This window comes from Drosophila innubila, assembly GCF_004354385.1.
Source record: "Drosophila innubila isolate TH190305 chromosome 2L unlocalized genomic scaffold, UK_Dinn_1.0 4_B_2L, whole genome shotgun sequence".
NCBI classification, from domain to species: domain Eukaryota; kingdom Metazoa; phylum Arthropoda; class Insecta; order Diptera; family Drosophilidae; genus Drosophila; species Drosophila innubila.
This window is the reverse complement of record NW_022995372.1, coordinates 25048053-25074303: the sequence shown is the minus strand read 5'-3', so window position 1 is coordinate 25074303 and position 26251 is coordinate 25048053. Positions and strand designations below refer to the sequence as shown.

The window sequence follows — 26251 nt, the reverse complement described above, 5'->3', positions numbered from 1 at the left end:
TATATAACTACTTATTTGAGTAACACATACTTACTTGCTTTAAGTTATGTAACTTAAACAAATGAAATTGAATTCTATTCTATGCTGCACAACTTGAACATATGATTATGGTAATTGCCAAAATATATAACATACAACATTGTTATGTTTTAGGCTCTGTCATAGTATATTAATATAAACAATGAACATTGTACGTATATTGCAATGTAATTGAATTAATATGCATGTGCAAACCAATTGAATTCGTGATATTCATACACATTCTCATACACATATGCGTATTTGTATTCGTATTTACTTACAGATAGCCATTGTCATCTACTTGCTGTATCTGAAGCTGGGCATAAGTGCGGTGATTGGTGCTATTGTCTGTATTGTCATTATGACGCCGTTGCAGTTTCTTATCGGGAATGCGATGTCCAAGAATGCCGATGTGATAGCGGTAAGTAAGAAAATTCCCTTCTGTTGTTTGTATTTAGACCAATCTGTGATTTGTATTGCATTTAATTAGATTGAAAACAATGTTCAAATTTCATTTCAACATTGCATGAAATTCATCACATTTTGTGCCAAGCATAAAATGGCCAGAATGGTCAGCTGTGTATTGGCCATTTTGCCGGCCTGTCTGCTTGTTGTTTGACGTTTTACAGTCGAGAATTTGTTTTGGGGCTTGGCCTTTCAAACTTTGTCCTAATTGTTGTTGGTTTTATTGTTGATGTTGTTGTTGTTGCTATTGCTGACGGCTCATTAAAAGTTTCCTGTTAACAGATTTGTGGTCAATTTAAAGTTATTGCTGGCTGGTCAACTTCAGTTAATTGAATTTCGGTTTTGCTTCTGGTCAGCTGTTCAAACTACTATATTGTTAAGGCTTTCTTCAGTTACTTATGGCTAATAAAAGTTTAAGACAACATATTTTAGTTATACCAATGTAAATGGACTGACAATAAGCTCACTTGTCTGAGATTTGATTTGAATTTGTTAAGATTTTTTTTATTAGGGAAATGAAATTAATAATTATTAATTAATTATAATTAATTACAACTGCGACTCATTATTTACATGTGAAAGATTCCTTGATAAATATTTATTGCAGCATGGAATTTTAATCGATTATAAAAATAATACAAAATATTTATATATTTTTAAAGAAAAATGGAATTTTTTTTAATTTCTAATTATTTTTTACTCGCAATAGTTTGAATCTGTTAATGGGGATATTCCCGTCTGGATTTCAATTAAATTAAACGCATTTACAATATTGTTTATGTTTTTTTTTTTTTTTTTTGTATAGGTTAGGTAAATGTTCTTTAGTTAATAAGTTCCACTGATTCACGATAGGAATATTTTATAATATACATTAAAATTTTTGCTTACATATTTATAAATAAAAGAATTTTGTAAAGTTTCTTATGTTGTATATTTTTGTGTGATTACAAAAATAGACTGGTTACTTTGTTAATTCATTCTATTCCTTTAGTTATCAAATCCGGTAAAATATTTTTCGAGGGATTTATTTATATAAAGTAGTTGTAAAAATATTAAAAATTACAATTTTAAATTCACAACTAAAATTATATATAGATCAATTTAAAATAATGAAATTTATCTTTTTTTTCCCCAGAAATACACAGATGAGCGATTGAAGCGAATACACGATACTTTAATAGGAATCAAGATCATCAAGCTTAATGCCTGGGATGAAGTTTTTTTGAGAAAGATTCAAACGGCACGCAAGAAGGAGCTCAAGTATCTCAACAAGGACTCCATGTACTGGACATTTATGAGTAAGAAGTCATTAAATCTGCGATTGCAGTCCAACCAATTTTTGTATCATTTTCACAGCCATATTGACGCATATTTCGACGGTGTTGATCACATTGGTTACCTTAGCTGTCTATGTTTACCTGCCTCAGAATTCTCAACAGAATTTCAATGCCAGTCATCTGTTCTCAGCCTTGGCATTGTTCCAGCAGCTCACGGTGCCATTGCTGATCTTTCCCATAACGGTGCCAATTATTATAGCGGCAAGGGTATCCACACGTCGTCTGGAGAGGTTCTTGCATGCTCCGGAGATTCAAAAGCAATTTGAGGGTATCAGGAATATGGCACGTATTTTAAGTAAGAGTGATGCTTCTCTGGACATGTACGAGACGCAGGAAAAGTCGAACATGATATTGCGCACAGCTCAGGCGGAAAATCGGCTAAAGGAACAACGTCTTGCATTACGTATACGCATTCCCGAACAGCCGCCATCGCCAGCACCATTGGCCCAATCGGAACCCATTACACCTTTGCTGCAGGGGAATGGTGATCAGACGGAAGACAAATCCCCGCCATCATTTACACACGAACTGGGCCACAACAAGCTCGTACAACAGCGTCGTGAACTGCTACGTAATACTCCCTATGTGGCAATCCGTCCTCCCAAACTCTTTGGCGGCACCGCTGAAAAACCTCTGGAGTTTTCTGTATTGCGTGCGAGGAATACCGATAGTTGGCGACGTGATTCCTTGCTGCTCAAGATGCCCGATGATATTGCTGTGTCCATTAATGATGGACTCTTCACCTGGCAACCTCAAAGTCATATGCCCCTCGTCCAGCTGCATATCCAGGAGATGGCCATACCCAAGGGCAAGCTATCCATTATTGTGGGTAAAAATGGCAGTGGCAAGACATCCTTGCTATCGGCTCTACTTATGGAGATGCCATTGTTGGCGGGGAATATGTTTTGGCACAAGTAAGTATAATAAATCTAAAAAACAATCATATTCTCTGCAGTTATTAAGTTAAAGTCTCTCTATCTCCATTTTACGAAAATATACAAATTTACATACCATGTATAAGATCCAAAGCAAACAGAACTTGAAAGGATAAATTTCTTTGTGTAATCATAATTTAACTGATGAGTTTCCTTATGCTCTTTGGCTTCGCGGATATCGCACAAGATTCCGCATTTCCGCATAAAATTTGATTTCACTTTTTTTTTAGTTTTGAATTTTTAATTTTAACACAACAAGTAATAACTCTAGCTTTTCCTACATGTGTTTTAAATAAAAGGCAGAAAAGAAAACAAAGAGCGGCGTCATCGTTTAAAATATGTATTATAAAGATTGTTCCAGACGATTTTTCATTGTATGGTATAGACCAAATAGTTGCGGAATATCTCTATAACACTTTAAAGACCTTTTCATACACTAAACAAATTTCTGACCTGGAATTCAGATTATGGTTTTCAATCTTCGAATCTCATTCAACTTTTTATAAGTATTTACAACCTTTTGAGCATTATGAAAGCTGTCTTAAGCAGGTTAAATATTTTTTCCCATTTATATAAAATATTTATGAGTAAACAAAATCAAAAACACTAAAAACAGCAGGTGTAACATAGTATTATCATGTATATGGCTGCTTTACACATCAGTCATACCATAAATAAGGCTACTAACTGAGGCGTTTACTCGTAATAAACTGGTAAAAGTATTCAAACAGAAAACGTAGAGGGAATTGAGGCGAACCCATTGATACCAATTGCAGTTTTGCATATAAAACGCATATTATGGCAATGCATTTTAATGGCATCCCTAAAAGTAGGCAACACATCGTATTTTACTGGGGAATCACCAAAAATGAAAACCAAAACCAAAAACGAAAATGAAAACTTGTGAATTGAAATGTTGCACACACTCGAACACACATGTAACTATACACATGCCCTGTGGTGTAAGAAAATTTATTGAAAACGTTTTTGCTGTCACGGTTAAGGGCTAAGAAGAAAAATTGGAATGGGAGGCAAATGAAATTGTTGGAAATAGGGTAGCAGGAAACGTCGTTGAGCTTATTGCATTTTATTTATGGCACAGTTGAAGGCCAAGAAAACTTGCAAGCGCCTTTTTATATGCTCTACAAAATTGACAGCCTGTATGCAAAAAGGGAGCCCAAAGATGAAGACACACAATTTCATATACACACACACGCACACACCCGCACATATACTGAATTGGAAAACTTTAATTAAATGCAGCCGAGTGTGAAAATAGTTGGATATGATTGCCACACGTGCTGGTTTCCAATCCCAATGCCGTTGTTGATTCAAGTGTTTGTCTCAAAAATGAATGTGAGTAGGTGCAATTAAAGTTTGGCAAAAGTTTGGGTCCCCTTAGGTCATGACCTTTAAAACTGAATTGTAGCTAGAATGAATGGCAAACCTTAGCCCATAGTTTGGCTAATTAATTTGAGTGTACACCAAAAATTATGCAATTAAGTGCCGTAAAATGAGCAAACAAACTAAACCCACTCATTCACCATTTTGCAGAGGGGAATGCAGCAGGCAATAAACAGGAGGTGGAAGTAGGAGGCAGCAGGCACCTCTGTTGTTGACACAGCTGAAAATGGCACATAAATAATTCAAATATTTACATGGGAGGTCGTATACTAGCTGTAGTTGTTGCCCCTGTTGCCTGTATTGGCTCACGGGCACACAACAAAACGTGCGTAATCTAAGCCAACTCAAAATGCCAATCTATAAAATAAACTCTACTAAAATTAAAGTTGAATTTAGTTAACATGAGAAAATTGCTTTAACTTGAAGAAGAGCGTTTAAGTTAATATTATTTATTGCTCTTTTAAAGTTTTGCTTCTACATCTCCCATAATTATTTATCATGTTTTTAATTCATTTTTTAAAACATGTCTTTATTTTAATATGCCCTAAAAGATACTTTGTGAATTTAATGCAAAGATTAGACCTTTAAAATATTTATTAATACAGTAAATATCTATGTTACAACTTGTAACAATAGCTTAAATAATCTTGTGTATTAAAATAAGCTTTAGAGTCATTTTAATGTGATCTGAAATATATAGTGATCAGTGATCATAAAAAAATATTTCCTAAGCTTTGTCAATAATTATGATTTAACTTTTTTAATGGAAAAAAACTTATATGATGCAAATAATAATATGAGTTTTAAATAGAACAGAATAAGTTCTCAGAAATTTTTTTTTAAACATAATAACTATAACTACATATGATGATCAAACTTGTACCTAGTGAAGAAAAGTGGGCATGCAAGTGATAAGTTAATCTACTTATGACGTTAAGTCAAAGCACCTTGCCACAAAAAGGTGCTCACAAAACATTTGTAAGCCACTCAGCAGCCGCATGGCTTTTAAGCTATTAAGACGCATCACGCATACGCACCGTTGAGCAAATTTAAATGAATGCATTGTGCTCCAGCAAAAAGGCAAAAGCATTTGTCGCAAAATGTCAGGGTTAGTTACAGACTACGAGAAGAAGGTGATGGAAGGTGGTGGAGGCTAGCAGCTCTGGGGCATGCATCTGGCGGCAGTTAATGCCGAGCAACAACTTTTGCTGTAATCACAATTTCACTCTTAATGCGGGCAGGGAAATGTTCAAATTAAATGTAGCCGTTGCCGTTGCAGTTGCAGTTGCAGTTGTAGTTGTAGTTGTTGCACTTGCCACAGTCGCCTCGTCGTCGCTGCAGTCATTCAACATATTTATACAGTCGTTTTCAGGCACATCACGTGATGCGGTAATTTATCACAAAATGTCTGTATATGTTAATTTTATTGCACATAAAATAAAAGGAGGGAAGTGTACCATATACCACACTGCACCGCAACACAGCATCGCATTTCCCCCCATTCGAGAAGCTGTAACAAAGTGCTTGGCACACCGAAGGCGTGGCTGCCATATAAAAATGCATTTAACAAGCAGAGATCGCGCAGCAGGCTGCAAAAGAGTCGGCACTCCTTTGCCAGGATACGCCTTTGCTTCTCTTGTTTTTCTTTCCCCTCCTGCCCTTCTTCGTCTTCTTAATTTCTCCGCTTTCGTTCCGCCTTGCCAAACGCAAAATGTGCAATAATTTCAATTACTGTAATAAATGTCTGTGTTGTTCGGGTGTGTGCACTGACTGCTTCTGTCCCTCTTCCTCTCTGTCCCTCTCTCTCACTCCGTCTCCGTCTCTGTCTTTTCCTAGTCTCCTCTTTTTTTGGCTTGTAAATTTATTGTACGACTGCACATGTACACATTGGCATAGATTGCAGGGGCCACGTGAACTTAACGATTGTTAAGTGTGTGCGCTTTTGTGATTTTCAGCTGCCAGACACGACGATACGACGAGACGACGATAGAAAATTCTGAAAGCCAACAAGATACGACTAGAAAGGGGGGTTCAACGAGGGCCGAGAGGGGATCTATGGAAGGTCTCAGGGTTGAGGGAATGTCTAAACGGACTGCGTCCAACTCAGTCACTGTTTGATATGAGGTGCAAAGTGTGATTAAATGGCTCTGACAGTAGGGTGGGGTAGGGTGTTGGATGTTGGGTGTTAATCGGGTCAACAGGACGCATACATAATGCGACTTACGTGCAGCGGTAAGCGTCTCAGAAATATTGCTTTAACTTTACAGAAATGAAAGAATAGATTTTCTTTCATATAAACAAAATCAGATTATAGAGTATTTGAGTGATAAATTGGAAGTTTTCTAGTTTAGACTTATATTTATAATTATTAAATAAAGTAGAATATATATTGGAATTTAAATTTAAGTTTTTTAATCTCTAAAAATAATTTTTTCAAAAAGTTGTAAATTTTAATAAGCTTGTAATTTATCAATATTATTTGTACAAATTATAAAATAATAAATAAAATTTTTTTTTGCCAATGTTGTCCACTTTTTTAACATGATTTCTAAAATATTTATTTTAAATTTATTTTTCATTTTAATCAGTCATTTACAATTTGTTTTTCTTTTTTAATTTTAATTAAAGGTAAATGAAAGCCCACACAAAATTACAATTAAATTATTTTAATTGTTCTATGCTAAAAATATAATAAGATATATTTTCACATGTTTAAAGATAAAGTAAAATAAATTTGTAATCTGCAGTTTTTAAAGTAATATCCGTAGTTAACCTCATTTTGAAATTTCCTGATAATTCCAAATAAATTAAGAAACTTTAAAGATTTGCATAATTTAAATAGCTTTGTCGTTAATCATAATGTAAACCATCAGCAAATCAAGCAAATCTCACCCAAAATATCCAAGCAATAATGGTAAATTGAATTATATGCAAATAGGTGTATGGAAACCGCACAAATGTGGCAGCATTAGTAACGATTATTACATTTACTCAATGTATATAATTCCTGTCTACAACAGTTGCAATGATTTGACATATTACAATACTGGTCACAAGCTTGTGGCTTGGCAATTCTGCGGTCGCTAAGAAAACCAATCACTTTATCTGCACCTCATGCGAGTCACTTAATTATGCCGCAAGTGTGTATGAGCGAGTGAATGCGGTGTGTTTGTGTTTGTGCGAGTGTGTGTGTGTGTGTGACTATGTGTAAATGTGAGAGTTTGTCAAGGCTTGCGGTTTATTCGCTTGTCGAGCATCATAGCGAAAGTTATCATATAAGCCGCTTAACTAAATTGCAGCTAATTAATTGAAGTCACTCGCATTTCCGATAATTAGCAATGTCATGTAAAAACGAAAGCTTACATGTGTATGTGTGTGGGTCTGTGGAAGGATATATATAGCTCTGCCTTGATTAACTGCGAAACTTTGTCGCTTAAAGGCATTTTGCATTAGAGCTTTAGTTTTACTCAGTAGTTTAATGTACTCCAGAGTTATTTAATTAAACTAGTTCATTGACATTAAACACCAGTTGTGTACCTAGTTTCTTTATGAGCTAAGAAAGATATTATAAAAAGTAAATTAAGCATTTATTTTTTTAAGCAACTTTAGCTAACATAAGTGCAATGTTCTTAAATAACTGTAAAATAGCGTAAAAAATTTCATAAACGTAATTCAATTTTCATAGAATCTAAGGGAAACTATTACTTATGATGTTAAAAAACTTGAGAAGGCTTAATATATTCCACTAATATTTTGATACTAGTCTTAAATTGATTTTTAATAAAAAAGGAACTTAAATTGTATTGAATAAATTCTTAAAAATATTTTTTTAATATTGGTATTACATATATTATAAGTAATAGATATTTTCAATAAATATCATATTTATTTTCGAATGGTAAAGGTGGGAAGGATGAGCACTGTAGATTACTTTGGTCCTGATGGATAATTAAATTAAACTATTGTTAATTTATTATGCTTCTTATTTATTCATATACTATAAATTAAGGTATCTCCATCATCTTGTTAATAAGAAAGATTTGTGGAATGTCCTTATTGTAGAATCTTCAGCGTTATAAATATCTAATACAAATTTAATTAAAATCTCGATTTATGCAAGTAATTTAATGTTTCTATTTTTTGAATAATTTACGATTAATGCAGAAACTGTACCATCTCGTATGTGCCCCAATGTCCCTGGCTGTTAAATGACACAATTCGGGAGAACATACTATTTGGGGAGTCATTTCGTCCAAAACGTTACGATTTTGTGCTGAATGCGTGCGCACTTAAACCGGATATTGAACTAATGCCGACTGGCGATTTTACGATTATCGGCGAGCGTGGCATCAATCTATCTGGCGGACAAAAACAACGGATTGCCATTGCACGTGCAATTTATTCATCGGCCAACGTTGTCATAATGGTGAGTAAGTTTGCCTCAAGGACATGGCTATTTCTTGCGGATTAACTGCATGCCAATCCGACGCCTCAGTGCACTTTATGTGAATGCATTTGATCATAAAATTCAGTTAACGTTTAAAGTTCAAAGTTGTTATAAAAAAAATACGACACATTGTTATACGGTAAACAAGTTTTATGTGAGGCATGCCATAAAAGTGTGCGGCAAACGAACTGAAAACTTTTTAAAACTAAAACGATTGACTTTTAAATTTTAGAGTAGAGCCTGACTTTAGGATGCAAAAATCATAAAAGTTAATGAATAGTTTGTTATTATACAAGGCTACAGATGAGAAAATTAGCCTTAATCCTACATATATATTAAAGTAAAATTTTTTTTAATGATAATTCCAAGGATTTTAATGTTAATGCGTATTAGAATTATAGTTTTAATGATTATTTATATGTAGGAGTAAATTTGTATTCCAAGCAATTGCTTATTATGTTGCGTATACTATAAACTAATAACAATGTCAATGCAACATATAATTATCATTTTCATGCTTATGGTAACACTAATTTCAATTATTATTTAAAGGTGTATTTTAATATAAAATATAAATATAATGCCAATGTAAATGTTAGTTATTCTATTAAAGCTAATACTAAGACGATTGCTTATGTTAATCATATTGCTATTGCTTTCGCTAAGTTTAATGCTAATGATAACACCAATGCTAATTCTAATTCTAATACTATTGCTCATAATAAAACGAATGCTTTTATTAATGTAAATGTAAATGCTAATGCTAATATCAATTCTAATGTCAAAGTTAAGTCCAATGATATTGTTAATTTTTATAATATGCCAATTATAATGAAAATAAATAACAAAAATCTAATATTGATACTAAATATGATTATAATAATATTCCATGTGCATTGAAAATTATCAGACTTTACTTCTGTAACTTTGGAATTATTTTCTATATAAATGTAGACTAAGCTAACTGACCGCATTCCCCCAATGACTGTTACATCTTTATGCTGTCGATGTTAAAATCCAATTTGAATTTTCTAGGACGATCCGCTGTCATCGCTGGACAATGAGGTGGGCAGCCATGTTTTCGAGCAGTGTGTGCGTCAAATGCTATTGAAGTCGAACCGCAGCATCATCCTAGTGACACAGCAATTACAGTTGATCAAGGAGGCGGATTATGTAAGTGGCCCTTTCGGCCAGACAGCGTTTCATATTCAAATTTCTCAGTTCCCACTGACAATTGTCCAGTTTCGGTTGGGTTCTTCACTTGGCTTAAATTGTGGTTGCTTTTCTGCTTTTGCTCTTTGCATTTTTGCTTTTTGCCAAGCATCCGTTTGTTACTTTGCGCTCCAAATGCCGGCCCATTTATCGCCTTTTGGCCATAAATGCAATTGCCTGGAAAGACCATTTGTTGCCGGTCTGTTGGATCCCACTCCACGACTCTATCTTCTACTTTTGCACACATTTTTACAATTATTTGAGCAGCAGCCACTGCACAGTCGCAATGGAAAAACTATGAAAAAAAATTAAACGCAGACACAAAAAAAATTCAAATTTAAATTTCGAAATTGAATTTATTGCCTTTTGTACTGTACCTCTTTTCTTTTCATGTCTAAACTATTTACAGTGGGTTTTTGTATTATCTTATCAAAAATGCAACTCTGCGATACAGATTAAAATTCTGCATATAACTATATAGTTTACATAAATTTTTGAAGCTATTTGAACCTATGAAATTTTCATAGTTAGCTAATTAACGTATTTAAGTTAAACAAAAAGTATATATTTTCTACAATACGTGTAATTTAATTATATATTATTATAAAAATATTCTTGTTACTCCACTATATTTCGTTTCAATTTTATTTTTCAAAATCCATTCCATTAAATGGGTTTTATATAATTCCTTAAATGATATTCTTTTGAAATGCTTTATTATTCTATTAAATTCTATTTGTTAAATTTATAATATTAGTCCTTTTCATTTATTGATATTGTTGTAAAAACTGTGCGCTTGTATTTAATTTCATCCAGTCTCATTCTTTTGAATTTTATGATGAAGGATATTCAGCCTTCAGTAGTTCGTGAATAACTACTTTATTCTGTTCTGTTCATTTATTCCTTTATTCTTTCTACCATTTTCTGTGTTGTAATTTTTGCGTTCGTTTTTTTCTTTTGATTTCCGTTTCATTTCATTCCGTTTCGTTACATTCCGGTAACCCTGTCAGTTAATTGTGATGAAAGATGGCCGCCTGCAAGCTTGTGGCAGTTATAAGGACATTGAGCTAAAGCAGCCGCACATAATCGCCAAATGGAACTTGATAATTGCTAAGGCAAACGCAAATGCAAAGGATCAACCACAAAAGTGAGTACGGCATCTCTATTTGGGCATTGCCAAAGGGAAAGCGTCCTCTTCCTTTGTTTTCTTTTGACAGGTATAGATTCGAATTTGACTGAGGTATTGTTGTCGGCTTATCCTTCATATTTTTTTTTTTTTTATTGTGTGTGCAGAATGTGTCTGAAAGAATTCATGTCTTTGATTTCCATTATCCAAGTTCACTTAACCATTTCTCTCTAGCTGTGTTAAAAAAAAGCGTTGCGGAAAGACAAAATATATTATCTTTGATTTAGAACCGTTTTGAAATAAGTAACTTAATTTGTTTGCACTTAAATATATATGTATTATAGATACGCAACTACGATTATTAAACAAAATGAATAATAGCTAATATATTTAAATGAAATAAATGCACTTTTATACGAAGATCTTTTAACTTTTACTGCGTCGCCCATCAATGTTTATGCAAAATACGAAAGATAATTCCCTGGTAGTAACTAACTTGAGTAAGAATTAATACCTTGATCGTTTTTTATGACATATTTATTTATTTTCTGCATTTTTATGTCCATTTCGCAGCTATGCCGAGCGCACGGCCAGAGAACGTTGGAAACTATTTAAAAACGTAAGCAAATTGGGATTGCAGCGTTCGATTTCGGTGACTTCGGAAGCGGGCAACGATTCGGAAATTGATGCAAATGATGGCAGCACCTTTTTTACGGACATTCACAATACACTCAGCAATGCTGTGCTGGAAGATGAAGATGAGGATGATGATATGCCAGCGGTAAGTGAAGTGCCTTAATGCACGATTGCATTCGATTGAAAGCCATTGGAAAATATATGCAATTCATTAAAGTGAAAACATAAGAGTATTCAATTATAACTGACTAGTTGAACTTTTAGTTTCAAGTTGAAAGTTTTCATCTACTTTTCAAGTTGTTATCATACAAGTAAATATAACTACACAACAGTTTGTTGAACTGTTGACATTTTATGTGGTTTTCTTCTATTGGAAAGATTCAAAAGTGGTTTGAAAGCTATTGACATACGATAGAAATTTAAAATTTAGTTACTTTTGATTAAATACTGGAGACTTGTATGTAGGTTTAAAAGATGTTTTTACAGAAATACAGATTAGCAATTATTTTCATTTAGCTTTAAGGTGTTTTTTTGGTAGTCGCACTATTAAATAAGATTTAATTAAGTGCTTTGAATGTTATTGGCATACGATAGAAATTTAAAATTTAGTTACTATTGATTTTGATTAAATACAAGAAACTTGTATGTAGTTTTAAAAGATATGCAGTTTTTTACAGATATGCAGTTTAATGCTCATTCAACATTTAGCTGTAAGGTGCTTTTTTGTTAGTCGCACCATTAATTTAAAATTAATTAATTAAGTACAGGTGCTTTGAAAGGTGCAGAAGTTTTAAATTTAGTTACAATGGACTTTTAATTAAATACTGAAAACTTGTATGTAGCTTTAAAAGTTGTTTTTACATGTATGCAGTTTAATGCTCATTCAACATTTAGCTTTAAGGTGCTTTTTTTTTAATCGCACCATTAATTAATAATTTGCCACAGTCGAATTAATTGGTTTTGTTTTTTTATCATTTGTTCCGTGTTAGTCCTTGTCAATGGCAAGTGGCAGCAGTTGCGGCTTGCAGTCGGCTGGCAGTTTCAATCTGCATCGAAAGCGTTCCAGTGTCTATGGGTCTCGGCATCTCATCTATGATGTGCCGCTGCCGATTGACGAGTGTCAGGCAGATGATGTCATTATGCGACCGCGTCGTCGGGCCACATTGCAACGTCGGGGCAGCAGTGCCAGGTCGAGGAACTCGTGGCATCGCTTGAGCGGTCTGAGCACAGCGACTGCCACATCCACCTCCAGTACGAACAGTGGCGATCTGTTGCGTCGCAGCGTGTTGACCGCCAGCTGCAGCAGCTACGCCGAGAGCAGCATTGATGGCGGGGACTCGGTAAGTGGAGCAGGCACACCACCGCCAACAGAACTGTGTCCGCGGGCGCTGTCGTGGCAGCCGGCACAGAAATTGCATCATCCGCCGGTGACACGCAATGTCTCCTCGCCCCCGGCCATGGAGGCCACTCTTGTGGCAAATTGTGAGGGGGCACAAACAATTGCAGCAACAGCGGGTGAAACTCAGTCTCGTGGCAGTTTTCAACAATTTTTGAGACGCATGTCCATGCGGCGTTCTAATAAGCCAAAGCATCATCATCGTCCGCTCAGCGCAACAAATTCGATTCGGTAAGTAAAATTGTTTGAATTAGTTTCGGAATTGAATAATTCGATCTCTTTCCATTTGCTTTTATAGGAGCATATCTGAGGAGTCGAGTGCCGCTGCTGCTCTTTTGCCAACAACAGTTGAAATAAGTTCAGTGCCATCATCGCCTGCCGTTGACATATCCAATCCGCAGGACACAACAACAAACACCGCTTGTGAGACAAAAATGCACAAGGATGCGACTCATGCAACGCCCGTTGCTCCTGTGAAGCGTAAGTTATGCAACTGACATATTGTTACAGTACTTTCAACTTGCCAACTGGCCCCAAAAGTTAGTCCTGCTTGCTGCTTTGGTGCCTAACATTTTGTATGCATCGAAAGCTCTTATACCCAATATGGGTCAATTTAATCTATGCTGGCAGACAGTTCGTATACGTGATATTCTCTTTAAAGTACTTCAGTCAAGTAACTGTTTACTATTTAGTATTTTATGGATCATTAGAATCTTTTGAGTATCTTTAGAATTTGCTTATATTGTTTACAATGATTAAACTATTATACTTAATTCGGAAAATAAAGAGACAAAGAAATACTCAAACATGAAAAAATTGAATGAAAAAATTGACTGACACACTGAAGAATTTTAGTAATCCTATAGTTGTTTGAACGTGTAAATGAACAACTCATAATTAAACTGGACAGTTTATTTTTGATAGTTATAAATTTATATTACATTTTTATTTTTATAGTTTTTATTTGTAAGCTATTTCTATAAATTAAAAGGCATTTGGGCATGGCTTAATTTGCTTAACAAATAAGTATTTATAATTATCTATGTTAAATTTATATTTAAACATTTTTAGAATTCTAAGTACTTACAAATATACTAATCATTTAAATTATCTGTCGGTAGTATCAAAATTAATTAAAACTGTTGAACAGACTTAAATATGCTTTTACACTAATTTAAAAGATTGGAAATCTGTCAATTTTGTCGTATTACTTTAGATCTTTACGCTTTGTACTGGGTATATCATGAATCTAACACACTATTTGCATTTGAGCTGATTAAAAGCGAGCAAACTACGTCCGCAACTCAGACATTTTCCTTTGGCTATCAATAAACGCTAAAGAATGTGCAACAGAGTCTGCAACAAATGTTGGCTGTGATAAACTTTGTTAGAACTGTTTGAGCGTTGCCTGGTGCCTGAGTTGTTTGTTATAATGAATATTGATTAGCTGGAATACACAATTTCAGAGCATTGCACAATAAATTTGCACACAAAGATGTTGCAAACGTAATGTTTGCATATTTATCACTATTTTGCTTTAATTTTTCGTGCCTTGAAGAAAATTGCCTGAAACAGCTTTCGAAAGAGTTGTGCTCAGCTACTGTGGTAAAAACTTAAATCAAGTTTGATTTCCAAAGTTTTAGACTCCCATTGGTGAGTGAAAGAGACAAGGCGTCGTGAGTGCCCTGTCGAGTTGGGGACCAAAAGTTTTACTTAACTTAATGCATTGATCTATCTATCCGCTGTCAATATTCGGCTGACAACTTGCAGACTTCGAGCCTGCATTGGAAAACTTTCAATTTAATCAGATGTGAGAGTGTCACAGAAGTCTCTCAGTGGTGAGACCCTTGAAAATTGCAACGAAAATTGTTTACTCAACTCCTCTCAACTAATTTAACAGTTGTCGGCTTGAGACTTTGATCAAACAATCAATTTGCACAAAACCAACTGTATTGTGTTTTAAACATTTTTATTAAAAACTTATTAAGATTGAGATTATAATCAATAAAGAATCATACGAAGAAGATCATGTAAGGAACGTATTGAAAATTAGTTTTTAAAACTTTTTGTTAATTTGGAATCTTATATATTCACCTATGACTTTATCTTTTGTTATATAGCTTATAATCTACCGATTCATTAATACATCTATTATTTGTCTATCATTATTTTCTGTTACAGGTATTTAAATTAATAAGTGTTTAAGTTAATAAGTGTTTTCCGCCTTAATTTAGCAGACACTTAAAATAAAATTAATTAAATTTAAACAATTCTTAAAATTTTAAAGGGTGAACCCTTATCATTAACATGGAACATGGCTACGATATTCGAAAAACAATAAAATTTTCTAAACGAACAAAATTTTAATACATAAGGAATAAAGAGGCCAAACCATGATCAAAATGACAATACGCTTAAAAATCGGAAGAGTTTTGCCAAAGTTGTGACATCTCGAAGTTGGTCAAGCCTATAATCTAGCAACTTTACAAGTCAAAATATTTCCTAATTTAGACATGATTTTTTACAAGAAAATGAAAGATCTCAGAATCAAGTTTAAAGTGTGGTTTAATATTAATTACGATATAAGGAGTTGATTAAAAGTGAAAACTTGAGATTTAAAATTTTGAATTTTCAAAATTTCAAAGGGGGGACCCTTACCATCATTATGGTACCATGGCTAGGGTAGTCGAAAAATCATAAAATTTTCTAAATAAATAAAATTTAAAAACAGAATGAATAAAGAGGCCAAACCATGATCAAAATGACATTCCGCTTGAAAATCGGTACAGCTTTGCCAAAGCTATGACAGTTCGAAGTTGTTCAAGCCTCTGATGTACAAGTCAAAATATTTCTTAATTTTTACATGATTTTTTGCAATAAAATTAAAGACCTCAGAATCAAGTTTAAAGTGTTGTTTTATACCAATTACGATATAAGGGGTTGATTAAAAGTAATATCTTGAGATTTAATATTTTGAATTTTTTTATTTTCAAAGGGGGGACCCTTACCATCATCATAAAACTATGGAAAAATAACAAAATATTCTAAGTGAAGAAATTTTAAATGCAGATTGAAAATAGAGGCCAAACTATGATCATAATGATATTCTGTTTGAAAATCTTGTCAGTTTTCTTCAAGTTATGACATTTGGAAGCTGGTCAACCCTTTGACCTAGCAACTTTACCACAACCGTACCGGTACAAGCGTTTTGGTTTTTGGTTCTTGAAAGAGAAATAATTTCGGTAACAGTTTTAGTTTCGGTACTAAAAATGAAACGGCTAGTTGCGGTTAACGGTTCCGATACCGGTTCCGGTGTTATTCCCTGATAGCAGGTAATTAGTAATTTGTTTTTATTGGGTATTTTCAACCCACACCCACACTCAATGCTTATTGCAACATGTTGCACACTGTAAAAGAAAAAATGATCAAATAGAAATGAAAGGACAAACAGAAAACAGTATAAAAAACAGAAGACAAAAAGAACGCTTGAATAATGAAAAAATATATATTTTTTATGCTTGCTGCGTTTTTGTCTATGTGTGTGTGTGCGTGTGTGTCCTTGTGTATGGTGGCGTATGCATATCAAATTGAATTTTTATTGAAACAAACTTTACCAGAGAATCGAATTGATAGCCAGACAGGTGGAGAGAACAGTTCTAGGCGAGAATCATATTACCTTTACGTGGAAATCGATGCAAAAATAACACAATAATTTTTAACTTAATCATTTCCTGGTCTTATTGTTGTTGGTATTATTTTTAAAAGGGGTAAAACGTATCTTGTAACAATCCTGATTATTATGAAATCTGTTCTGAATTGCAGAAACTATTTTTTTTTTACATGTTTAGTTTTAAAGAGAAAAATCATAACCAAGGCTGCAAACTACCAAAATGTTGACTAAGGTGTAATTCAGCGGTTTAAACCACAGAGCAAGACTTAGGTTCGGTTCGCGGACTGGTTTATATTCCACTGAACCCAAGGTTTGGAAACGAACCTTTGTTCAATTTAATACAAAACAATATTTTTATTGTTTTAACTTTTTTTTTTATTGTTTTAAACTAATTATTATTATTTTTTTTTTAAATTTGGAGACTTAAATATAATTTTTTTTGTTTCGAATCTTGAACAGTTGAGAAATTTTAGAAAAACATTAAATATACGTAATTATTTTATTTCCGAACCGAACTTTTTATTAATAACAGTGGTTCGATTTCAAGGGTTCGGATCATGAACCGGCTGCCCAAAAATCCGAGACGAACCGGTTGTGCAAGGCTCGGTTCAGAACCGGATTGCAGACTTGCTAATAAATACATATTTTGAACAAACATTAGAGAATCTTTAAATATAAATTAAAATTGATAAATTTGTTCAGTATATTGTCGAAGTATTTTTTAATAAAATAAATAATTTTTTGTTATTATGCCTTTTAAAAGTTATAGAATTATCCCTGGACTGAATTAAATTTAGAATGTCAAGTTTTTCATGTCTAATTATAGTTTATTATATTTCTTTCACTATCTGTTATCAATCATATTTTAGATGTTAGCTAAAACTATATACTTATGTATTATCTTTATAATAGCTGTATAATTCCAAATAACTTATCATTTATTTACATTCTATCCATTTATCATCAATTTATTTGTTTAATAAAGATCTATTTGTTTTTTCAGATGTTAAAATCGACTTCAAAGCGTTGCCAACAAATGGACGTAACAATAACAATAATAATAACAATGATGACAATGACGATGACGTGTCTGACGTGACGTCACTCTCGCTGCAAGCAACACAGCAAGAGAAAGAGCAGCAAGAGAAAGAGCAGGAGCAGGAAAAGCAGCAGGAAAACGAACAGGAAAGGGAACGGAAAAAGGAAGCATACAATGAGGCGGTGCATCGTTCAGGTGGTGCGACATCAACAGTGGCAACAGCAGCGACGGATGTGGAACGCAAATATGGCCAAATATCGCATCACATATATCTGTTGTACATGCGAGCCTCCGGTCTGCCCATAATCATTGGCTTTTTTATTACCGCACTAATTTGGCAATGTTTGCGTGTCTACACGGACGTTTGGCTGCAACATTGGAGCGACCATGTGCCACTGAATGTGGCACAACAGCAGCAGCAGCAGCAGCAGCAGGAGAACAATCCAACGATGAGTGTGAATATGGAAAACGACGAAGTCACGTACTATTTTCGCATGTATGCAACAATTTCGTGTGTTTGCATTATAATGGCCATGATATCAACACCGGCCGGACAATGGGCCGGCTGTAATGCCCGTCGTAATTTGCACGATAAACTGTTGCAAACGATTTTGCATAAAACTTTACATTTTTTTCAAGTGACACCGCTCGGACGCATTGTGAATCGTTTCAGTAACGATATGGCGATCATTGATAAGGTAAGATTTGTTATTGTTGTTGTTGCTCCAAATAAAAACACATATACAAGTTTACATATACATATGCATGTATACTCGTACACATATATACCCACACATATGTCTGCATAATTTTAGCTTTATCTTTTTGTGTCCTGTATAAAATATGAGCACATTGCCTGTAGTTTTTTGTTGTTCTAGTTGTTGTTGTTGTTGTTGTGATTTAGATTTGTTCATGATAAGCACGCATTATGCATTGACATTTTGCGTGTATGCATGTGTATGTGTGTAATATATGAGTTTGTTGACGCCATTTTTAGGAATGCCTTTCATTATAGTTTTTCATTTTGTTTGGCATTTTACCGCTCAACATTTTTGTCAATCTTTTGTCGGAATTTAGATAAATGTGTGTGTGTGTATTCAACGTGATTGAATTGACGAGCTTGATTGATTTGCCCAACAGTCAATGTTATTGTATGTTTTTCGTTAGAAAATATCTTTATTTAAAGAAATTTTATTAAATTTTAAAATGTTTTTGATATAGTTTTATTATTATTCTGTATTTTATAAATTATATTTTTAACATGTACAGTAACTATACCTTTTATGTTCCAATTTTTATTTATGCATTAAAAACTAATACTTATTTTAAATAGATAAATAATAATTAATAATTTTAAAGTAGCAGAATAACACTAATTTTAAAACTATTCCATGCAAATTTAAAGTATTTTTAAAAACAGTTTTGTTAATTCAAATATAATACTACATAGAACCTTAAGACGACAAAAAAATCCTAATCTAGAAATCATGCAATTTGTCAGAAGATTAATTAACCATGTTACCTAATATGTACCCATTTAAATTTGGGATTGAACTTTACAAAAATATTACGTTTGTGTCGCTTAGAATCTTACATGTGCCAAATAAATCTTCAATTATTGTGCACTTTACAGGACCGATAGCACTTTGTAAAATCCGAGCAGAGAGCAAACAAAATTTGATTATGAAACATTGCTCGACCGAAGCGTTTGTGACACACATTTGTCAAAACGTGAGCCATATATACTTGAATACTCGAAATGCTCAGCCGATTTCATAAATTCAGCACAGCACTGCAGTTGTTCTCGTTAATTTTGTGGCATACATACGTATAGAACATGTTCTGGAGGACCAGACCAGGAGTCTGTGGCATACACACAAATTTAGTCATTTGTCAATTCGTGCCGCAAACGAGCAAAAGTCATTTAAAAATGTCTGACAAAATGCCGCACAACCTGCCTGCTTGCCTGCTTTCTTGTGGCCAACCTCAACTCCAGTTTCTGAGCTTTTTTCTATATTATCACGACATATAAAGAAGCATATTCACTCATTGACTCCGTTAGTAGTGTGTCTGAGGAGGAATAAATTCTGTAATATCATGGAGAACTAAAGAATGAGTTGAATAACTTAATAACTTTAAATTAAATAAGTGTAAGGTCTACACTTGAATACAATTTCAGCAAAATAAAATTAAAGAATTACTCTGATTAAAAAAATTATATAAAGTATTCAAATTTTCTAACTTTTCTGTAAAATTATGCAATCTCATCTGGAGCTTTGTTAAAATAAATTAATATAAATAAAGTCAACATTAGTTAACTAGCAAATTAAAATTATTTCCTATTAATATTTACTATGAAAAATTATAAAGACATTGTCATCTTTTAATTAAAAAATTGTAGTGTAGTGTTTAAGAAATTTATTGCATTTTCTATTATATATATTAACCATTAAATTAAAGTATTGTAAGAGAATTTTAATGTTTCTAAAGTGGCAACAAAAAATCACAAAATATTTTAAACTTTTTTTTTAAAGATACGAGTACCTTAAGTAGACAATTAAAGGAAAATTCCAAGCGAATTTAGGAATTGACGATGTATATATATCATTGATCAGTAATAACAGTTGAATAGCATATCTTTTTGATAGAGTAGTATAGTTCTTTTTATTAATTTAGGATACTACAACCCTTTTAATACAGACCTACGTCGCTGAACTTGCTCCATAAATACCTTAACTTTATATATATATTTTTTTATTTACAGAAAATTGCTGCAACTAGTCAACGGTTGCTGCAGTTCTCGTTGCTTTGCCTGTTTGCCGTATTGATAAATGTGAGCATTACACCCTGGTTTTTGGCCCTTACCCTGCCCATTTGTGGTGCCTACTATGCCATACAAAAGTTCTACAGGTGTTCGGCGCGGTAAGTGATGATTTCTTGCATGTAAATACATACATTTAATTTATACATTTCCTGTTGTACTATAATGCTGACAAAGCGACTTTCATAATTCTTAAGTTAAGTGTAACGAATATGTATGCACGCAATTGCCACGCCCATTTTCTTTATGAGTCAACTTTTAATACATATTTTTGTAGAAAGGGATGCAAAATTGTTGCATAAAGTTTATCCGTGTAGTATGGTGGTTGTCAACATTTGCTAGCCAAAAGTTTTTGGCCATAAGCAGTTATACTTGGTCATCACCCCCAAACACCCGTCATCGACAATAGTTAAGAACAATAATAGAAACAAAAACCAAAAGGTCTTTGCATTTTGTAGATTTGACAGTCTCAGTCTCCTTTTCAGTCCTGGCCTCGGCTCTTGTTTAGTTTTGTTTAGATAGTGCGAGTGGTGGTAATATTAGCAGATTTCTATCTAAGTATTTGCGGCTTATAATTGTCTTCCAAGCATATTTTGCTGCAGACAAAGTTTAAGAAAACTTTTCAAGCCGAATAACTGGACGACAATTGTTGTGGATGCTTGAGCTTAAAGAGAAAAGCAAATTGGTTGAAAAAGATTTTGCAAAATTTAATAAAATTTTTCTATTTATTTATTTTTGTTATTTATTTATGGCGTGTTTCATTTAAATATCTGATATGAATATTTGCCTTGAGTCTATTTGTCCTAAATAAATAACAAAGATTATATCTGGATTACATCCTCCCTTAAAAGTAGAAAAATGTCTAAAATAATCATTGAGTATGTTTATTAAAGTGGTGACTAAAGTTGACTTTTTGGCACACAAATCTTGACGAATTTGTGTTATTCTTAAATGTTTCGTAAAGTAACGCATTTAAATATCTCAGTAAGCTTTTGGACAATTAAATAAAACAAATAAATTGTAATAATTTGAAATACCTGCTTAACAGAATTCCATTTTAAATATTTTCCCATTAAGTTTTTTTGTAAAATATCTATAATCGTGTACATTTGTATAACTATTATTAAGTTTATTTTATTTTATTTTAACAAGGCTTTAGATAGATACTTTGTTGAGTTTAAAAATTATATAAAAAAAGTTGATAGTATGTTACTTTAATAGATTAAATTAGTTCAATTGTCCATCCTTTTATATTAATAAAAATCATCAGATATAGTTGTGAATAATATACTCTGAAATACTAGATACTATTTATTAAAAACCAGCAAATTCTTTTGCTACCCAAATAAAAATGGTGACTGGAATATTGCAAACACAGACCTTTGACTGCGGTTTAAATAATATGTACGTTTATTTCAATTGTCCATTCCAGAGAGCTGCAACGAATTGAGAATTCAACAAACTCACCGGTCATATCACATCTATCGGAGACAATACAGGGTGTAACCACAATACGTGCATACAATCAGCAAGCACGTTTCACCGAAATTCTGTTCAAACGTCTCGAGGCGAATACAATTGCATTTACCATATTGAATACGAGTAATCGTTGGCTGGGCATATCGTTGGTAAGTCCTTTGAGGTGCACTTCAGGTCAATATGCCAGTTATGCACATTTGATTTCACTACAAGCACATATTTTGTGTGTGTGTGAGTGTGTCGTGCATTTGAATTGGAATTCAATTGGCATATCTCTTAGACGGACGCGTCAACGGGTCAGTTGCATTACCCACTATATACCCACTACCCATGATTGTCATCTAAAAGGTTATACAGGCTGTGCCGAAGTCAATGATCTTTGACAGATAGTGACATAAGTGATATATTGTACATTTTTCACATTTCAATTAATATTTGTCAAATCAGGTATAAATCAAGAAGTTAAATATATTGAATGGATTTAATTTTAAGATTTGTTCTCTAAGTGTCTTTTACAATCAATGAATGTACATTATTTTAAAATGTATACTAATGTATTAAAAATGATTTACTGGAGATCGGCGAATACATTTAATGAATAAACATTAGCTTAGAACTTAAAAAATATATAAAAAGTTAAAAAATGTTATACATGTTTGAAGTGAAAATTTCAGTTTTCTGGGAGATAAACGCTCTGTAGTATACGGTTCTAAAATCAATTCCTATTCCCCGCTTTTTGAGTTGAAAAAATTTTTTTTTTTTAAATTTGAAGCATGTATTATTAGAATATCTTTTGTGTCCTATCCTGACAAGATTGTTATCCAAATACTAGTTAAAGCCAGGATTTGTCCTTAAATCATAACTTTGATCCATGCAAGGACTAAAAACACAATATTTTTCAACTCAAATAGCGGGGACTAGGAATTGATTTTAGAATTAACCGTAGATTACGAATTTGGGTTACCATTTTTTGTTTAAAAAAAATGTATAATGTGTAAATTTTTAGGTAAAAACTAACTGGGTATCTTTTCATTATTTGCTAATCAGATGCTAGAATCTAATTAAATATTCGAATAAAAAAGCTAACAATAATATAGTAGCTACAGGGTATTTCCCAGTCGGACAGTCTTTCATTTCAATTTTTTTCGTTGTCCCAGGTAATGGAACCTACCCCTAAGGACCTTAAAGACCCTGTACATATTACGTGTCTATTGGCAAGTAAGTTGCCTCGACTGACTGCTTTTCAGTCTATCTGTCTGTTTGTCTGTTTGTCTGCTTGTCTGTGTATCTGACTATCTGTTTGCCTGACTGTCTGTCAGTCTCTGTGTCTGTAGGGCGTCTACTGGATATAGTTTACAGTGTTCAAGTGTCTGTTATGGATTTTAAGTGTCTATTGATTGTGTTCAAATTGGTACACATTGTGTTGACGTGTACAATTGTGGCATCTACTCGTATCTGAAATGTGGAGGCGTGTCCCCCTTGAGGGGCCTGGTGAAATTACTTGCTTTATTGGGTATATTGACTGTGCGGTCAGCAGACTCAATATATGCATGCGAGGTCTGTAGGTGTGCCAATTAATTTGATATTAATTGAGTGCCTAAAGTGATAATTTAATCAGTGCTACAACTGTTAATATGCTTAATTTGCTTACAATTATAGAAAGTTGCTGCGGCTTTTTAATTAACACAAAAATTATATTGCTTAATTTTTTTCGTAGTAGAAGTTTAAAATTCACTGGGTTAATTTTTTTTTAAATAGCCGACTTGATAAAGATGGCCGTGGATTTAAAATTTTTGCAATCTTGAATCAGCAGTAAAGTTCCAAAAGTATTAAGAGTAGGCTATAAAATATTTTTTCGTCGCACATGTGATGGGAATAATAATTTTTTTGCCCACTATCTTACAGACTTTATTAATCTTTAGTACCGGTATGGGAAAGTTAAATTTTTAACAAACATTTCCTCTGGGGTCATACATCATAGCACATAGAAATTTGTACACTGAGCGAAATAAGAATTTCAAAATCAAAAACCATCTCAATTATTGAATGAGTCATTTGTCAGCAAAGTTATTTGTCCTGCGGTTGTTTTCTTAACGACAAAAATGAATTGGTCAATTCGCCAGAAATAACGAAAAGAGCCTATCGAGCTTCAGACTTTTCCGGAAGTCTAACTGTCTGCTTGTCTACCAGTTACTTTGTGAGCTATTATATTTTAATTAAAGCCCAAATTGTTTGTGCAAATCGATCGACTATCAAACTGACTGTGAACACAACCCACTTAAAACTAAAACATCCATTAAACACGCACAACCAAAATAAAGTCAAATGGAAGCTTTGGGGCAACAAATGCAACAGTTTTGGCAAGGCTTATATGTATACATAGAGAGAGAGGGAGAGAGAGAGAGAGAGAGAGAGAGAGAGATAGAGAGATGCAGAAAGTGAATAAGAGGGGTAAGGACAATCAACTCAACCCACAAAATAGCAAACAAAAACTTTTCAATTGTGGTTTGGCAGTTACCCCCGGTAAAACTTTCATTAAGATGAAAGAGAGTAAAAAGTTTACCGAGTTCTCTGAACGATGATGTGAAGGAGGAGAGAAACGAGCTGACGAATCCATTTAGAAGCCAGGACCAAAAACAAAACGCACGAAACGCACACGTGGGCTGATTAAAAAGTCATGTGGAAAAAATCTTTACCAAAATGCGAACACTAACTAGGAGCCAAGGCTACAGTAAAATGCACTCGACTGTGAGAGACCCTGTACTTATTGTGTTAGCATGTGTTCAAGATAAATTTTTCATTTTATGTATTTATTTGATTTTTTGAATTATCCCTGCAGTAGTACTAGTCATGAATATATAACATCGACTTTAAATGTAACAAGATTATAGTTTATATTTATTAAATTAAATTAAGTATATATTTATTATAAGATTCAACAAATATTACCTTTTTTTTATAATTAAATTCCCAATAGTAACTTTATTCAAATTGCCACTTAATTAAATTTTTTTTTAAAAAGATTCAAAAACAAATAACGTATCTTTTAAATATAAAATGAAATTAAATAATTTCCATTTTTAAATTAAAATGAAAAATATGTAAGTATTTGTTTTAAAAAGATTTTTAATGGAAATACAAAAATCATTGTTAGATCGTAATTTTTATTTGAAGCCATTTAACAGTTAGGATTCCTAGTTAAGATTTTATTTGATTGACTTGACGAATCTGAAAGACCCATTGTACTTTTGAAGTAGAGGGTCTAGCTGGCACACATGAGACAGCTCCATCTCTTTCTATCTCTTTTTATCTTTCCATCATTCTTTCTTTCTCTCACATTTGGTCTTTTATTGCAGGATTACCTGGGTGGTTGCATTGTTTTTGTGGCCATTGTAACGGCACTGGCAACGGCAAGCGTCAGTTGCAGCAGCTACGCAAAGGAGGCACTCACGACGTCGTCGTCGTCGTCGTCGTCAGGAACTTATGTCATCAATAAAAGCGGCAGCCCCAAGGAACTGACACCAACACCCTCACTGGTCGGTCTGGCCATAAACTACACGTTGTTGGTGCCGATTTACCTTAATTGGGTTGTAAAACTTTTGGCCGATATGGAGATGTATGCGGGCTCCGTTGAACGCATCGCACACTATGCACATCAGCAGCCCGAGGCGGAGGAGGAGGCGGAGGCGGAGGGGGAGTCAGAGTCGGAGGTGCAACAGAAACAGGACGTTGTGGAAATCAGCAATGAAGTCGATAGGTCGAGGAATCCTTGTGCCGTTGACAAAGTTTACCCAGGCGCAACGTCAGCTGCCGTTGATGTTAATGGAGACACGGCAGCAGTTGGGGCAGCTCACAGCAACGAAGATGCTGATAAATTAAATGCAGGCAATGGCAACGGCAACGGCAACGTTAGCTGCAATCACTTAAACTTGCAACCGGCGTCAGTTGTTGACAAGCTGCAGCAGGCGACGACGAGGAGAATGATTAAGGATAAGAGAATGACGGCACTTGACGACAAGGTCGCGTTATCTAATGAGCCAGCAAGGCGCATCAAAATCTGTGAGTAATACACTTGGTGTGTGTGTGTGTGTCTGTGTTGACCTTCAATTATGCGCCAGGCAATTGATGTGCCTCATTGATTTGCAATTGATTTATGGCATTAAAAGTTAGCCAAAATTATTTACACACTTGCTTGGCTCTTAATCAATCAATTTTTATCCTTTTTTGCTGCTCCCAAAATAAAATAATGAAAATAAATCCATT

At 33.7% G+C, this 26251-nt stretch overlaps 1 protein-coding gene across 1 annotated transcript in view; it reads left to right on the top strand.

Moving 5' to 3' along the window:
- LOC117781684 (ATP-binding cassette sub-family C member Sur) overlaps positions 1-26251 on the top strand; it is a 53601-nt gene that overhangs the window by 20729 nt on the left and 6621 nt on the right. Inside the window, exons 7-19 of the mRNA XM_034618488.1 lie at positions 305-442; positions 1622-1784; positions 1843-2737; positions 8327-8588; positions 9645-9782; positions 10832-10968; positions 11521-11728; positions 12573-13210; positions 13278-13459; positions 17653-18386; positions 20453-20610; positions 21942-22137; positions 25345-26047. Of these exons, the coding sequence (XP_034474379.1) occupies positions 305-442; positions 1622-1784; positions 1843-2737; positions 8327-8588; positions 9645-9782; positions 10832-10968; positions 11521-11728; positions 12573-13210; positions 13278-13459; positions 17653-18386; positions 20453-20610; positions 21942-22137; positions 25345-26047 (4552 nt within the window). The remainder of the gene's footprint in view (positions 1-304; positions 443-1621; positions 1785-1842; positions 2738-8326; positions 8589-9644; positions 9783-10831; positions 10969-11520; positions 11729-12572; positions 13211-13277; positions 13460-17652; positions 18387-20452; positions 20611-21941; positions 22138-25344; positions 26048-26251) is intronic.